The 16452-nt window shown below is 62.6% G+C and overlaps 5 protein-coding genes and 1 non-coding gene across 6 annotated transcripts; 3 read left to right on the forward strand and 3 right to left on the reverse strand.

Annotated features, from left to right (window-relative positions):
* Positions 1-1231: 1231 nt before the first annotated feature.
* PAN0_004c2220 (chromatin assembly complex protein) lies at positions 1232-4048 on the forward strand (the record flags this gene model as incomplete). Its single annotated transcript, XM_014802165.1, has 1 exon — positions 1232-4048. One exon carries the CDS (start codon positions 1232-1234, stop codon positions 4046-4048), a length of 2817 nt encoding a protein of 938 aa, XP_014657651.1.
* An 82-nt stretch (positions 4049-4130) lies between these two features.
* PAN0_004d2221 (MT-A70-domain-containing protein) lies at positions 4131-5630 on the reverse strand (the record flags this gene model as incomplete). The annotated part of the gene is made up of 1 exon (XM_014802166.1): positions 4131-5630. One exon carries the CDS (start codon positions 5628-5630, stop codon positions 4131-4133), a length of 1500 nt encoding a protein of 499 aa, XP_014657652.1.
* A 1074-nt stretch (positions 5631-6704) lies between these two features.
* On the forward strand, positions 6705-9191 carry PAN0_004c2222 (STE/STE20/PAKA protein kinase; the record flags this gene model as incomplete). The annotated part of the gene is made up of 1 exon (XM_014802167.1): positions 6705-9191. One exon carries the CDS (start codon positions 6705-6707, stop codon positions 9189-9191), a length of 2487 nt encoding a protein of 828 aa, XP_014657653.1.
* A 217-nt stretch (positions 9192-9408) lies between these two features.
* Positions 9409-10550, reverse strand: PAN0_004d2223 (uncharacterized protein; the record flags this gene model as incomplete). The annotated part of the gene is made up of 2 exons (XM_014802168.1): positions 9409-10070; positions 10214-10550. 2 exons carry the CDS (start codon positions 10548-10550, stop codon positions 9409-9411), a joined length of 999 nt encoding a protein of 332 aa, XP_014657654.1.
* A 595-nt stretch (positions 10551-11145) lies between these two features.
* PAN0_t004d0001 lies at positions 11146-11276 on the reverse strand. The gene is made up of 2 exons: positions 11239-11276; positions 11146-11181 (listed from the first exon to the last, which is right to left on the reverse strand). It is a non-coding gene; the product is annotated as a tRNA-Met (tRNA).
* Positions 11277-11723: 447 nt separating this feature from the next.
* Positions 11724-15210, forward strand: PAN0_004c2224 (vacuolar protein sorting-associated protein 35; the record flags this gene model as incomplete). The annotated part of the gene is made up of 2 exons (XM_014802169.1): positions 11724-11898; positions 11990-15210. 2 exons carry the CDS (start codon positions 11724-11726, stop codon positions 15208-15210), a joined length of 3396 nt encoding a protein of 1131 aa, XP_014657655.1.
* Between the last annotated feature and the right edge of the window lie 1242 nt (positions 15211-16452).

A 16452-nucleotide genomic window follows, 5' to 3' on the forward strand; every position in this document is an offset into this window, starting at 1 on the left:
GGTTACTTGGCACGCATCGAGAGCTCAGCATGTGGGAGGTGCCGCGCATCTCTGCCGACTGCATATTGCCTCGGCGAGCAGAAAGAGGCAGCCCTTGCTCGCCACGATTTTTCGTCGCGGTCGGGCGGTCCTTCGTCTTGGCCATGTGTGCTTTGAACAGTCTCTCTTCATTCAAGCCCTTCTGCTGTACTGAACAGCATCAAGCTGAGCAGAAGCTGAGCAGGAGCTGAGCAGGAGCTGAGCCGACGTTGGCAGCCGAAGGCAGCCAAACGCAGAGCAAGGCTAAAGCTTGCATGCGCATCCGAATCCAATGTGTCACCCTCGCTATGAATGAATTTGCACTTTCCACAGTCACATCCGCCAAAAGCTTGCAGCGCGGCGCTATCAGGCCATCACCGAGAGATGAGAGAGAAGTGACAAAAGCCGGCGCCGCCCCCACCACACCTCCTTGCTGCCGCTCTCCGCTCCGCACAGAATTCTTCCACCGCAAGCCCGCAACGCTTCGCCACGCTTCGTAAGGCATTTGGCTCGGACAACAAAGCCCTTCATTTTGGTGCCATCCGGCTGCGCGAATCCGCGACTTCCTCTTGCTCGACTGACTGTAGACGCGGTTAAACGGCCGGCTCGAGCGTTAGGCAGAGTTCCCACTTTCACCGACCGACCGACTGTGCATTTCGCGCCTCTCTCCCGCTCGCTTTCTCTCTCGCCCGCTCCCGCTCTTGGAGTCGAGGCAATTTTTCCAAAAGCCCGCAAGCCCCCGTTTCTGTGCATGAAGCATTGTGAGCCATCCTGCTCGTGCTCATCATTCGATCCCGGCGCTCGCTCTTCGCTTCCACAACCGCCTCGACCACCGCTCCTCCTCCCATCTCTCTCGATACGAAAACATCCTCGTGCGCAACCTCATTGCGGCGCCCCAGTGCGATATCCTTCCGACTCGCCATCAGCGCACGCTCTCAACCATCGACGGCGCCTTGGACGAGGCGAGCAGCGCACTTCTAGCTTCCTGCCCCAAACAAGTAGCGGGCTGCCCGTCCTACTCGGTCTCCTTCTCGCGTCGCATACGCCGCCCTCGGCGCCAGTGCACACTCGGCTCGAGCAGACGACGACGACAAAGCGGCACGGCCCCTTGCGCCTTCCACCAACACTGCTTGGCTCTTCCAAGCCATTCCAGCCAGCGCGCACACCTTGACGACCGTCGGCTCCCCCGGCCGAGGCCAGTCATTAAGCAACCATGGTGCGATCCGTCACCTTCGAGATCCGCTGGCATGACACCCAGCCCATCTACAGCTGCTCCTTCCAGCCCATCCCCGCCAACCACCTCAGGCGCGTGCTCGACCACAACATGGGCCAAGCCGCCGGCATGGCTCCGGGCAAGGGCCTCTCGGAGCTCGACTCGTCCGCCGCAGCCGCCATGACGTCCACGTCATCCTCGCACGCCTCGGCATCCACATCCGCCGCCTCGTCTTCCAAGCTCGCCCATCCCCCCGTCATGGCCGGCGGGCAGAGCTGGAGGCTCGCAACCGCCGGAGGCGACAACAACGCACGCATCTGGATGGTGCATCCCAACATCCCTTCGCCCGCTGCCATCGCCAGCGCCGCGGCCGTCTCGGGCTCCACCGTCGTCGCCCCGCATCCGCCGCGCGTCGAGTACCTCGCCACGCTTCAGCGCCATTCGGGCGTCGTCAACGTGGTGCGCTTCTGTCCCAAGGGCGAGCTGCTCGCCACCGCCGGCGACGACGGCAACGTGCTCTTCTGGGTGCCCAGCGACCGCAGCAAACCCAGCTTCGGCGACGTCTCCACCAACCTCGAGGGCGAGACGCAGTTCGAAAAGGAGTTCTGGCGCGTCAAGCTCATGTGCCGTGCCACCCAGCAGGAGCTCTACGACATGGCTTGGAGCCCCAACGGCGAGACGCTCGCCGTCGGCGGCACCGACTTTGTGGCGCGCATCATCAACGTCCAGGACGGCCACGTCATCCGCGAGATCTCGGAACACAACCACTACGTCCAGGGAATCGCCTGGGACCCGCTCAACGAGTTCATCGCTACCCAGAGCAGCGACCGCTCTGTGCATGTGCACAACCTCCAGACGCGAAGACACGGCGACCACGCTCATGGCCATGCCACCAGCTCGGATGGCGTCGCCTCGTCGCAGCTCGTCAGCAAAAACGCCAAGCTCGATCTGCATCGTCGCAACGGCAGCTCCGGCGGCCTCGTGTGGGACCAGCACTACACCAAGCCCGCGCTGCCCAGGCGCACCAGCAGCCACGCCAGCCAGGCGAGCGACGGTGAAGGTGCACGCGAGAGCTTCGTCGCCAGCCTTCGAGGCCGATCCAAGCGCAGCAGCACGCCCATCGATCCCACGCACACCACGGCAGCCGTCGCGCGCGCCAGCACACCCTCGGCAGCGGTGCCGGCGCCTTCGGCTGCGTCGCCCGCCATTGCTGCCGCAGTGCCGTCGGGACGCGCCGGAACGCCTACACCAGGCGCGTCGGTACCGCCGAGTCCGTTTTCGTCCAACGGCGCTGCTGTCACTGCCCACGCCATGAATCCGCCTCAGACCACACCCAGCCGCCGATCGAGCTTCAGCGGCAGCAACATTGACGTCGGATCGCCTCCGACCAGCACCACCTCGCTCGCACCTGCCTCGTCGCTCGCCGGATCACACGGCTACAAGCCCGCAGCGGCGTCGGCAGCGGCGGCGGCCGCTCACGACCACACGCTGCCCGTGCCTGCCGGTGTGGCAGGCAGCGATGCCGGCCGCCGAGGCAGCAGCGTCAGCCGCTCGGGGTCGCGCACGCGCAGCATCCGATCGCCCTCGCCCATCCCACCGCTGCCTGCCATCCGCGCGCCGCCGTCGCCCAAGCAGCGCATGCAGGCCGCGGCGGCTTCCGGCCTGGGTGGTCCGCTTGCCAAGGCGTCGATGCGGCTGTATGGAGACGAGAACTTTAGCGGCTTCTTCCGGCGTCTGTCGTTCAGTCCGGATGGTGGGCTGCTCGTCACGCCTAGTGGACTGTTTGACCCGCCGCCACAGCCGGCTTCGCCCACGGTGAATCTGTCGCCGCGGAAGAGCCCCGCGACGCTCAACCCTGCGACGGCCGCTGGGACTGCTGCTCAGCCGGCGCCGACGGGCGGGGCCAACAAGAGCGCCGTGTACCTGTATGCGCGCGGCAACCTGGCGCGCTCCAACGCGCCCATCGCCGTGCTGCCCGGCCACAAGACGGCGACGCTCGTGGTGCGCTTTTCGCCGATCCTGTATGAGCTGCGCCGCACGCCGCGCGCCGGCTCGAGCGCAGCGGGCGGTGATGACGAGGGGATTGCGCCGCATCCAACCATCCCGCTCGAGGCGGGCAAGCAGAAGACGGTGTCGCTGCGCACCGAGGCGGCGATGGCGGGTTCGGCGGGTCCGGTGGGTTCGGCGGGATCGCCTCCGCCCGTGTCGCGGCAGGATGCGCGTTCGCCGCCGCGCGGGATCAGCGTGATTGGGCTACCGTACCGCATGGTGTATGCGGTGGCGACGCAGGACAGCGTGTGGATCTACGACACGCAGCAGACGGGGCCGATTTGCTGCTTCAGCAACATGCACTATGCGAGCTTTACCGATCTGAGCTGGTCGCCGGATGGACAGACGCTCATGATGTCGTCGACGGATGGGTACTGTTCGGTGGTGGTGTTTGACTATGCCGAGTTGGGGGTGCCGTATGCGTTTGCGGCACAGCCGGCGTTGAAGGCTCCTGCGCCAGGGGTGCCTGCGCCGGCGCATATTGCAGAGGGAAAGACGACGGGCTCGGCGCCGAGCACGCCCAAGATGACGAGTCCCGCACAGCTGGTGTCGGTGCCTGTGCCGGCGGCGGGGTCCGCGGCAGAGGCGTATGCCAGCGCCATTGGCGGTACGGCGACAGCGACGACAGTGGCTCCAGCGGTGGCGTCGGGGGCTGGGTTGGGATTGGCGATTCCATCAGCAAGTGCAGGTGCAGACACGGGTGCGGACGAGGCACCCAAGAAGAAACGCCGCATCGCACTCACACTCGAACGTCCGCTTGGGTCGTAAATTCCACGCGCAGTGTTGCAATGCAGCATTTTTCACGGACAAAGTCTGGCTTGTATTAGAGCAGATGAGGGTGGGTGGGGGTTTAGGAAGGTTTGAGGGATTTAGCTTTGAGGACGCTTGCTTGGGGGCCGCTGAGGGTGTCGCTTCCGCTGGGGACGCTGACAGTGCGTCGACCTCCTGCACCTAGCCCTGAGAGTCCAGCACCTCGTGGTGTTCGGGGTGGTGGATCAGTAGGATAGGGCGGGGGGTTTCGAAGGGCTGGATTGTTGCTAAGGCCGTTGGGCATGCCTCTTTGTGCCCGAGTGCGGATGCGTGGCGGGGGGGATTTTGGCCGTAGCGCTTCGACTGCGTCGTCAAAGGGTACGAGGTTGATGCGATCGCGCAAATCACAGCCCGGTCGATCCACCCCAAACGCCCCATCGTACGTCGCCTTATCATAGGCCTGAGCATATGTGAGCTGCTCAAGATGCGATAACAGCGATGCATCTTGTTGGGCATCTTGTTGAAGCACGCCAAGACCGGGTGTTGGGAGTGGTACTACGCCGTTCGTAGGCCATTGTGGGCAATCGGGTCCAAGTTCAAGTCCAACGGTAAGCCAACCGCGACGCAGGTTGCGATTGCGTCCAAAGAGTTCCAACCTCCGGGTGCCGAGGCAGAAGTTTTCGATGAGCTGATACAGTTCTTCGGGCTTACACTGCATATCCCGTTCGGGAGTCAGGATAACGTCGGTGTCGATGTTGCAGTGCACAAAGCGCACATCCGTCGACCGTCTTACCGTACCCCTGATTCCCATCAAGCAGTGCTGAACCGACCGAGTCAACACCGAGTCACCCAACCCCACCTCCTCACCTTCCGCATTGGTTTGGATACACACGATATCCTCGCAGCGGCGGTAACCCCATTTTGCCAGAACTTCACGACCGCGTTCCAGCCCATCGCCCGCGCCACTGCCGACCCAGAGAAAGACAAAGCTCTCCTTGGCCGCGAGATTGGGGATTGGCAGAGCGGCGATTTGGCCCCAGGTCCACGTGGATGCGGTCGGCATGGCTTCCCACGCATACGCTTCGAGCGGCGCATCGATTAGCACCACGTCGTACTTGATGGGGATCAGGCTGCCCAGGTGAAACTTGCCCGTGCTGCGCGGATCGCGAAACGGCAGCAACGAAGGACGCAAATCCGTACGCAGAAAAGTGGGTGGGTGGGCAGCGCGCGTGACCAGCGCATCTTTGAGCTCCACCAGCCGCTTCAGTTTGGGATACTCGTCAAAGCGCGAAGAGGCGGACGGATTGCGCACCGCATTCGAAGGCAGCGAATGCGTGTCGACGTAGTGCTGCGCATAGTCGTTGCGCAGCGTCGCCTCGCGTGCGCTGTAGTTCGGGCCCAGTGCAGACGTCCCTGCGCCGCTCGGCGAAGATGACTCGGTGTGGGATGGAGCCAGGCCCAGCCGTTGGGCGATGTGCTGGCGCCGTTGCTGCCGTTGTTCGGCTGGAAGCGAGGAAGAGGAGGAGGCGGTGCTGGCGACGAGCGACGACCAGCGAGGATGGTCGCGTGCGCGGCGTAGCGAGGGAGCCTCGACGGGCATGGTCGCGCTTGCTATGTGGTGTGGACAGGCGTGGTTGTGGCAAGCATGACGGCTGTGTAGTGAAGATGGTGGGGCGAGGATGAAGAGGGTGAACTGTGCGCCTCGCTCCACCTCTTCTTAAGAGGAAGTGGACCCTGAGCGGCGAGATTCCCATTCCCGTGCATTTGCGAGGGTCTAACAGTGCTGCTATCGACTGTTAGAACTGATGGCGATGCCTCGCTTGCGCCGAGACTGCCTTGCTGGCGGTGGGAAGTGGAAATGAGCTCTCTGAGACACGGCGCCCCAGAAAGGCCAATCCGAACGCCCACTCACACGCCACGAACATGCAATTCGCGCACAGCCAAAACGCACACGCAGCCCCTCCGCGCGGCTGAGGAGGAGAAGCAGTCAACGCGCCGAAGCCGCTGCCGAGCAAGCAAAGCAGTCAAAGAGAGCTGCACGTCGCCCCGATACGCTCAGACGCCCTGCACCTGCGCCTTTGCCCCTCCCCCAAAGCTCGACCGACGTGTTCCCCCGCTCAGAGTGTGCGTTGCGTGCGTTGCGTGCGTTGCGTGTGCGTTGGAGCGCGCCACTACTCCGACACTCCTGCTCTTCTTCTTCTCCCCAACACCTTATCCGTTCCTCTCAACTTCGTCGCCCTCGACGTCCGTCATTCTACGCCACGACCACGACTACGGTTGCTGCCACAACCCACGCCCGGTACGACCGCGCCGCACGCATCTCGAACGTCTCTCGTCTCGTGCGCGGTGCGCATCTGCATTCGCGCGCAAGCTCTCCTCGACTTGGCCGCTGCCACACGCCACGCCTTCATCGCGTCCCACCAAAGCTCCAGCTGGCATATACTATCGTACTCGCCCGAGGTTCGCTCAAGGTAAGTCTCCACTCCAACTCCAAACTCTCGCTGCGATATGGCGCACGCGCGCGACAAAGGGGTTCCGCTTGCGCGCGTCCCTTTGTCCACACTCTCCATCCTGCGATTTCGAATCAACTCCGCTGACGCTCGCTCCACCTCTTTACTTTATGCACGTCCACCATCGCAGCTTCTCTGCTTGACGCTTCCGCACACTCGCCACCATGTCGGGCTTTCGAAGCGCCTCCAATGGCGCCCCCGACTCCCAGTCCGGCGCGTTTGGCTCGCTAACCCCATCGCGGCCCGCACCGCCCGTCCCAGCCAACAAGCATAACGACCCCTTCCTACCCCCACTCTCCCAGTACAACTCGGCCTCCAGCTCCATGGGCAGAGGCGCAGGAGGCGGCTCCTACACCGGGCCCCTCCGCCCCGCAGGCCCTGGCGCCACCGCCTCGGGCGCAGGCGGCCCCGCCTCCCATCTCGGCTCCAACGCCGGCTGGCAACAAGCCGGTCCAGGCGCCACCACCAGCGGCGCTGCCGTCGTCCGCAAGGGCTGGGTTAGCGTCAAGGAAGACGGCATCCGCTCCTGGATCTGGTCCAAGCGCTGGCTCGCCCTCCGCGAACAGACGCTCACCTTCCACAAGAACGAAACCACCTACCAGGCCGTCGCCCTCGTCTTCCTCAAGGACATCTCCAACGTATCCCGCACCGACCTCAAGCCCTACTGCATCGAAGTAGAGACCAAGGACAAGACCTTCTACCTCCAGCTCAAGAGCGACGAGGAGCTCTACGGCTGGATGGACGACATCTACTCCCGCTCGCCCCTCATGGGCGTCTCCTCCCCCACCAACTTTGTCCACCAGGTCCACGTCGGCTTCGACCCCATCAGCGGCGCCTTCACAGGCCTCCCCGAACAGTGGTCCAAGCTGCTCACCACCTCGGCCATCACGCGCGAAGACTACGAAAAGAACCCCCAGGCCGTCCTCGACGTGCTCGAGTTCTACACCGACATCCAGAAGCGCGAGCGCGACGACTTTGGCCTCGGCGCCCCGACCATGAACCTCCAGGCCGGCCGCAAGCCCAACGACGCCCCAGGCGCCTCGTCCGCACCCCGCTTCAACGCAGGCACCGGCTTCGCCGGCAGTGCAGGTGCCGACTCGGCTTCCAACCTCTCCAAGGACGCGCCCCACTACCCCGGCACCGCACCCAAGCCGCCCTCGGACGCCTTCCGCAGCTCACCCGCCGCCAACTCGTCGTCGTCCGCGTTGCGGCCCGCGCAGCCTGCCTCCATGGCCCGCCGTCCGTCCGATGACGGTGGCCGTGCTCACGGCGCTTCCAGCCCGGCTTCTTCGCAGGCCTCCTCGTCTCGCCTCGGCGGCGGATCCGCATCCAACGACTCCAAGTACGGTCGCACCGCTCCGGGCGCCTCCAGCTCGGCCGCCGGCTCGGCGCATCCGGACCTCGTACCTTCGCGCAAGGCCCCCGCCGCCCCAGGTGCGCCCAAGGCCTCCACGCCCGCCTCGACGCTCGCCTCCACGCGTCCCGCCCCGCCGCCGCCGTCGGCCTCGGCTGCCTCGAGGGCCAACGACGCCGGCGTCCAGGGTCTCAACGTCAAGACCAAGGAGCTCAAGCTCGGCAGCGACTCGGCCGGCGTGTCGCCCTCGTCGGCCAAGCCGTCAGCTGCTGCTGCACCCGCTGCGGCCAAGGCGCCGGCGGCGCAGGCTGGCGCACCTGCGCAGGTCAAGCCGTTGCAGATGGCCAAGAAGGAGGGCGGCGCGAAGACGGCGCAGCAGAAGGAGGCCGAGCGCCGCATCAGCACCATGTCCGAGGCGCAGATCATGGAGAAGCTGCGCTCGGTGGTGAGCCCGGACGACCCCAACATGCTCTACAGCAAGATCAAAAAGGTCGGCCAGGGCGCGTCCGGATCCGTCTTTGTGGCCAAGACGCTGGCGACGGGCCAGCGCGTGGCGATCAAGACCATGGACCTCTCGCAGCAGCCGCGCAAGGAGCTCATCGTCAACGAGATTCTGGTCATGAAGGAGTCGCAGCATCCCAACATTGTCAACTTTCTCAACTCGTTCCTCGTGCGCAACAACGAGCTGTGGGTCATTATGGAGTACATGGAGGGGGGTGCGCTGACGGACGTCATCGACAACAACACGCTCGAGGAGGACCAGATTGCGGCCATCTGCATGGAGACGTGCAAGGGGCTCGAGCATCTGCACAGCCAGAGCATCATCCACCGCGACATCAAGTCGGACAATGTGCTGCTCAATGCCAGTGGACAGGTCAAGATCACCGACTTTGGCTTCTGCGCCAAGCTCACCGACCAAAAGTCGAAGCGCGCCACCATGGTGGGCACGCCCTACTGGATGGCGCCCGAGGTGGTCAAGCAGAAGGAGTACGGTGCCAAGGTCGACATTTGGAGTCTCGGCATCATGGCCATCGAGATGATCGAGAACGAGCCCCCGTATCTGGACGAGGAGCCCCTCAAGGCGCTGTATCTGATTGCCACCAACGGCACGCCCACGCTCAAGAAGCCAGAGACCTTGTCCAAGAACCTCAAGAGCTTCTTGGCCGTGTGTCTGTGTGCCGACGTCAAGAGCCGTGCTTCCGCCGACGAGCTGCTCCACCATCCCTTCCTCCAGTCCGCCTGCCCGCTCTCCAGCCTCGCCCCCTTGCTCCGCTTCCGCAACAAGCCCGAGCGCTGAGCTTTCGTTCCCGCACTACACTTGTCACCCGTAACACTGTGCAACTGTCACCACACCAGTCACTCAATGCAATCCCCTTACACTATCCTCCATGTCTGTGGTCGTTAAGTATTATTTGGAAAAGGCATGGTCTCTCGTTATGCGACGTTACACGAATCGTACAAGCTTGTTCTTGCACCATGATCGCGTCGCTCTGTTGCGATCGTTACCTTGAGGTCTAGTCTTCCGGGATGTCGTCGAACACTTTGGTCTCTGCTTGTGGCAGCCTTTTCTGCATTGCTTGATGCCACTCGAGGACGTCCATCCATGTGGCAGAGACCACCTTTGCGACTGACGATGCGCTAAAAAAAACGAGTTGGCTCGATCCTGCTGCCTTCTTGGTCTCCAAGTTCCACAGAACCACCACCGTACCGTCTGTAAGCTCGGATTCTTCGCCATACCATCCGTAGAGGTTGGTACCTTTGTCAACCCTCAGGACCATGTTCTCGCCATCGCCGACGTCCACAATCATCTTGCGGAATGCCGTCTTGCGCGAGTGCGTGCCGTTGTTCCTGCGAATTTTCACCACAAGATTCAACGGAATCGGCTCCTTCAGTGTGCCAATCGTGCTGCGCAGGACACTCGGGCAGGTGAAGTCGTTGCTGGAAAGCTCGGGCCCACGAAGGATGATGGGCTCACGGCCATCGCCATAACGGGTGCGGGTGCGGGTGCGGGGGGAGGCCGCGTAAGATGCATCGCCAGCAGCGGCTGACTGGCCTACGCGACGCTTCTTCTTGCTCGGAGGACGGGCAGCATGCGTTGCCGAGGAAGCAGAAGTGTCGACGTCTAGAGTGCAAGTGTCCGTGGTGGCCGCGCTCTCCTCATTGGCGGCTGCAGCGGCTGCATGAGGGCCGCGAGACAGGTCGGAGTGCTGGAGCGCCACAGGTGGCAGGGCGAGAGTCGGTGGATCGTGGGTGAAGAACTCGAGTGGCTCAAGCTTTGGCGAAGGGGTCGGGCTCGGATGAGCCAAGATGGTGGGCGACGTATGCACAGATGCGTAGCCTCCTCGGTTAGTCGCCGGCTGCGTCCAAAGGTCGTCTGCTGGTGTTTGGATGCGGACGTGGAAGGCTGAAAGCTAGTCGTGTCAGGCTGGAGGAGACGAGATGCGTTCTGGTTGATCCAAGCGGCAAGGAAGGTGGAGGCCTCTTCGTTGCTGAAGAGAGGTGGGAAGCCAAAGGCAGCGTCGAGTACCGCCCTGCGTGCAGCACTGCTGTCGAGCAGCCTCTCCTGCAGCTCGAGCGGCACCTGGTTCATTGTGAGCAGTAATACTTCGAGCCCACGAGCCCAGACAGACAAGTCAGCAGGTGCTTGCGTCGCCATGATGACGGCGGCGGCGTCAGGCGGTCAGGTGACCAGAGGTGCGAAGCTCAGTGCTGCGTGGAGATGTCAGTGTGTCTCCCTCATCACGACGACGACAAGCATACGCACAAGGACCCAAGGGTCAGAGCTGCTTTGAACTTACCAGCGACGAAACGATCACCGATGGTGTAGGAGGAGCAGGAGGCGGAGGATATGTCGGAATAGTCAAAGGTGTTGATGGAACAATGCAGTATGGTTGTCGGTTCGATGTTGGAATGAGGAATGGATGGAATGAGGGACTGAGCGAGAGATGAGGAAGAAGGAGGGGGAAACGACCAAGAAGTGTGAGTGGCGGAATATATACACGATGCCCTTCCGCACTTGCTACTTGGCCTCCGCTGTACAAGAGGGCAAAGTGCGGAAGCGGAGTTCGCTGTACACGAGAGCAAAGTGCGGAAGCGGAAGCTGTTGCCTCGCTGTGCGAGGAGCGTGGTGCGGATCGCGTCGACGTCGATTGAAGCCGCAGCTGCAGCCGAGCCGCTTCCGCGCCCGCCGCCAGTCGGAGGAGGAGGAGGACGACGAGAACGGCGACGGCGAACAATAGCAAAAAAAAAAATGTCCTCGGCGAGAGTCGAACTCGCGATCTTAGGATTTCTGAAACTTTTACGTTCCGTAGGTTTGTTCCTGCAAGCAGGATCGTTGGTGTACGTATGAGACCTACGCCCTAACCAACTAGGCCACGAAGACAGTTGCTTGTTGGCCAGAGCGAACATTGCGTACACAAACTGTAGCAGAAGAAAGAGCTGTGATATGGAGATATCGACAACGACACGTAGATATAACAGCGTAAATTCCAAAAAAAATGCTCCACCTCAACCTCGCCGCGAGAGGGGCAGCAAAGAGCGACAATCGAAGCAGCAAAGGGGCGGCAGACCCGAGACGAGTTCGTGAGCGAGGCAGAGCGAGGCAGAGCGCGTCCGAGCGTGCGTGCGCACAGATCCAAAGCAATGCAACCCAGCACAGCACAGCACAGCACAGCACAGCACAGCACAGCAGCACAACAATTGCACACTCGCCTCGCCCATCCCCAACCGGCGTTCGCGACTCGACCGGTACGCTCCTTCCCACCAGCTCCTTCACTTTCGCAAACACGACCCCGGACGAGCTTCCTCGCGATAACGCCGGCTCGCAACCATGGACGACTCCGCCAAGGTCCTCTCCGAGGCCCTTAACGTGGTCAAGGTGCAGCTCGTGCAGATGAAGCGATGCCTCGATGCTGACCAGGTCATGGATGCGCTCAAGAGCGCCGCCACCATGCTCTCCGAGCTCCGCACCTCGACGCTCTCGCCCAAAAACTACTACGAGCTGTGTAAGTCGCCAACCCTTCCTTCATCCACCGCGACCCTTGTGCAGGAGGCCAACTGACTAACCCCATGCTCTCCCTTGTTCTCTTCGCGCAGACATGGCCGTGTTCGACGCCCTGCGCCATCTCTCCATCTACCTCTACGACGCTCACACCTCGGGCAAGCACCACCTCGCCGACCTCTACGAGCTCGTCCAGTACTGCGGCAACATCGTCCCGCGCCTCTACCTCATGATCACCGTCGGCAGCGTATACATGTCCATACCCGACGCTCCCATCAAGGAGATCATGAAGGACGTCATGGAGATGAGCCGGGGCGTCCAGCATCCAACCCGCGGCCTCTTCCTCCGCCACTACCTCAGCGGTGCCACCCGCGACTATCTGCCCGTCGGCCAAGACATGGGCCCCGGCGGCAACCTCCAGGACAGCATCGGCTTTGTGCTCACCAATTTCATCGAGATGAACAAGCTCTGGGTGCGTCTCCAGCACCAGGGCCACTCGCGCGACCGCGAGAAGCGCGAGATGGAGCGCAAGGAGCTCCGCATCCTCGTCGGCACCAACCTCGTCCGCCTCAGCCAGCTCGAGGGCGTCGACCTCGAAATGTACCGCCGCACCATCCTCCCCTCCATCCTCGAACAGGTCGTCAACTGCAAGGACGTCATCGCACAAGAGTACCTCATGGAAGTCGTCATCCAGGTCTTCCCCGACGACTTCCACCTCCGCACCCTCGGCCCCTTCCTCTCCGCATGCGCCGCACTCCATCCCAAGGTCAACATCAAGCAGATCGTCATCGCCCTCATCGACCGCCTCGCCGCCTACGCCGCACGAGAGGCGGAGAACGACAGCCCCGAAGAGATCAAGCGTCAAGAAGAGGAGGCGAGCCGCCGTCTGGCAGAAAAGACCCGCCAGATGAGGATGACCGGTCAGAGTGCAGGCCCCAGCTCCGTCTGGGACGAGGTCACCGCTCAGGGCGACCCCAAAGCCAAAAAGGCCGACATTGCCGAACCCGCGTCTCCCACCGCCGCCGACCTCAGCAGGATGCCCCCACCACCCGTCGAGCCGAGTGGCTTCGGCATGGCTTCCGCGGACCGCGACTCGGCCGCCGCACCCAACGTTGCAACCCACAGCTCGGAAGAGCCTGTCTTCCGCAGCATCCCCGAAGGCCTCGACGAGGACGCTTGGGGCTCGGGAGGCAACGCCCCCAGCAGCGCATCCGTCGCAGCTTCCGCTTCCGCTACCTGGGCATCCCAAACCGATGACGGCACTGCAGCCAGCAGCACAGCACACACCGCAGACACCGGAGCGACGTCCACGCAAGCAGGCGAAAGCGGCGAGGAGCAGAATGCTCGCGCCCAAGAGTTTCCCTCCGCCGGATTTGGCGCTGCCAATGGCACCAACGGCAACGCAGCAGCGACCAACGGCAACGACGCCGAGAAGCAGACCGCTGCACCAGCACCGGCGCAAGCTCAGCGCACAGCCGCGCTCTCCGAGAAGCCCGTTGGCAAGTTCCGCGGAATCCCCGAGGATGTGCGTCTGTTCGAGGTATTCTGGGAGCAGATCGTGCAGCTCATCCGCGCGCGCCCGGACCTCTCGATCCAGGACATCACCGCGCTGCTCGTCTCGCTCGCCAACCTCTCGCTGAGCTGCTACCCGGACAAGCTCGAGTACGTCGACCAGGTGCTGGCGTTTGCGCGCGAAAAGGTGGTCGAGTTCGAGCAGAGCCCGGACCTGCACAGCCCGGCGACGACGACGCACCTCAACTCGCTGCTGCTCTCGCCCATCAACTCGTACCTCACCGTGCTCACGCTGCTCGCGCTGCCGTCGTACCTCTCGCTGCTGTCCGTGCAGCCGTACACGACGCGCAAGTCGATCGCACAGGCCGTCGTCATGTCCGTCCTGCGCAACGAGACGGTCATGTCGACGCCCGAAGACGTCAGCGGCGTGCTCGACCTGTGCAGCCCCATCATCCGCGACCACAAGGACGCCATCATCCCGCACGCCGGCATGCATGCAGCTGCGGGCGGTGCCGGCGGGCACGCCGCCTACGCACACTACGGCGGCGACCCGAGGATAGCACAGGGCGCGTACGGAGGTGGGTCGCGCGGCATGGGGCGCCACCACATGATGCAGTACGACATGGAGGAGATGGCCGAGGAGCAGGGCTGGATCGCACGCATGATCCACCTCTTCCGCGCCGACGAGCTCGAGACGCAGTTCAGCCTGCTCCAGACGGCGCGCAAGCACTTTGTCGACGGCGGCGAGCGCATCAAGTTTACGCTGCCGCCGCTCATCACCTCGGCGATCAAGCTGGCGCGGCGGTACAAGCTGCGCGAGTCCAAGGAGGAGGCGTGGGAGACCAAGATGCTCACGCTGTACAAGTTTGTGCACCAGGTCATCTCGGTGCTGTACAACAAGGTCGAGTCGTCGGACATTTGTCTGCGGCTGTTTTTGCTCGCGGCGCAGTCGGCGGACGAGAGTGGGTTCGAGGAGCTGGCGTACGAGTTCTACGTGCAGTCGTTTACGATTTACGAAGAGTCGATCTCCGAGTCGCGCGCGCAGCTGCATGCGATCGGGCTCATCATCAGCACGCTGCAGACGGCGCGCGTGTTTGGCACGGACAACTACGACACGCTCATCACCAAGGCGGCGCTGCACGGTGCCAAGCTGCTCAAGAAGCCGCACCAGGCGGCGGCGGTCATGATGGCGAGTCATCTGTGGTGGCAGACCGAGGTGCCGGGACATCCGTCGCGGCTGGCTACCAGTTCGTCGTCGGCGACGGGCAATGCGGCTGCCAACCCGAGTGCGGCCGTGGGGGCGCCGGGCAACGGAGCGGCTGGCAAGGAGTCCAAACCGATCCTGCTCAAGGACGGCAAGCGCGTGCTCGAATGTCTGCAAAAGTCGCTGCGCATCGCCAACAGCTGCATCGACGAACGTAGCACCGTCGAGATCTTCTGCTCGGCCCTCGATCAGTACCTCTACTATTTCGAGCAGCAGGTGGAAGCGGTGGCGCCCAAGTACATCAACTCGCTCGTCGAGTTGATTTCGAATGGTTTGGATTCGCTCATGGCCGAGCCGGATGCCGGGGCTCCCGCTTCGCATCCTGCCATTGTGGGCGGTGGGTTCTTGGAGATGCCCACCACGCCCGACTCGTGCCTCCGCCACTTTAGGGCACAGCTGCAGTACATCAAGACGCGCAAAGATGCCGCCGCGCTCGTGCTCGCCAACGCCAATCCGGCGGACAGCGAGACGCCCAACAATGGCCCGGACTGGGGAGCCGTGCACATCAGCCCGAGCTTGACAAAGTTTGGGCTCAACTAGGTTTCGATGAACGAGGATGTATTTGACCACGTCGCAGCAGTGTAAGGGAGAGAGGGAGCTCGGCATCACACAGGGCTTGGTTGGCCCTGTGCGGTGTTCTGCGTGACTTTGTGTGTCGAGGGTGAGTCTCCGTGACAGCCTCTGTGTCAGAAAAGTGTCACTCGTGCGTTGCTATGCGAGCGGACGCAGAAGCTTTCGTCGCTGTGGGCACGCAAGGGGAGAGGGAGAAGCTTCGTTTCACACGGAGCTTGTGTCAGAGGCTGTGGGGTCTCGTTGGTCAGGCAGTGAGTGTGTTGAGGCTCATCACTCGTGTTTGCTGACCCGCGGACGCGGACGCAATCGGTGTGAGCACATCGAACATGTGAAATGGGCGGGCATTTGCATTTGAGTTGCACGGCCGGTGTGTAGCGGAGTGATGACGAATGAATCGCTGTCAGTGGATCGCAGAAGCACATACGGGAAATCTGTTCGTGTTGATCGGAATGTGATTCAGGCCAACAGCGCACGCCGCGCCATCGCAGCTTCCTACCGAGCTGTGGGTTGCAAAGGCAAATGTGTCCGTCAGGTAGCGGTGAGAACTTCAGGCAGAGCGGAGGACTTGACGCGGCGTGTCGAACTTCAGGCAGCGAGGAAACGTGCATACATGAGCTGCGACCCGCACTGTGCGAGCGCCGAGAAGGGCATTTGGGGGGTTTGTTCAAGACCAAGCGGGTCTGGCGTGAGATTTGCAAATGACACTGTCCGTATGTAGACAGACAAGCGCACAGGCATAGCAAGCCTGTCCGCAAACCGTGCAAGCACGGACTCACTACAAGTTGTCACGAATCCAACCAGCATCTGACGCATGACCGTCTCGCACACCGTCGCAGCCATTGTTCTAAACAGGGACGCAATTGCCTGTCGAAAGGAAGGTTTTGCGCGCTGACATTCATTGATTCATAGTTGAACGAGGGTTTAAGTCAAGTCTGTGGAAGTGATGCGGGGAGATGTGCGGAAGCAGACGGAGTGTGTCGCATGTGCGAGAGCGGTTGCTTGGGCCGCCGTGTCACCACGGCGACTCGAGGCAAAACTCAAAACGGAGCCACATCGGGAGACGATCTCAGTCCGAGCATCCTGCAAAGACTAGCCACAGGTGAAGGTCCGCTCCGTCAACGCAAGGAAGTTCCTGCTGTCACTCGACTGTTCCGCCCTCAACGTCACCACATTCAAAACTCTACCCTGTGCACAGGCATAGACAGGACG

This window comes from Moesziomyces antarcticus (genome assembly GCF_000747765.1).
Source record: "Moesziomyces antarcticus DNA, scaffold: scaffold_v10004, strain JCM 10317, whole genome shotgun sequence".
NCBI classification, from domain to species: Eukaryota; Fungi; Basidiomycota; class Ustilaginomycetes; order Ustilaginales; family Ustilaginaceae; genus Moesziomyces; species Moesziomyces antarcticus.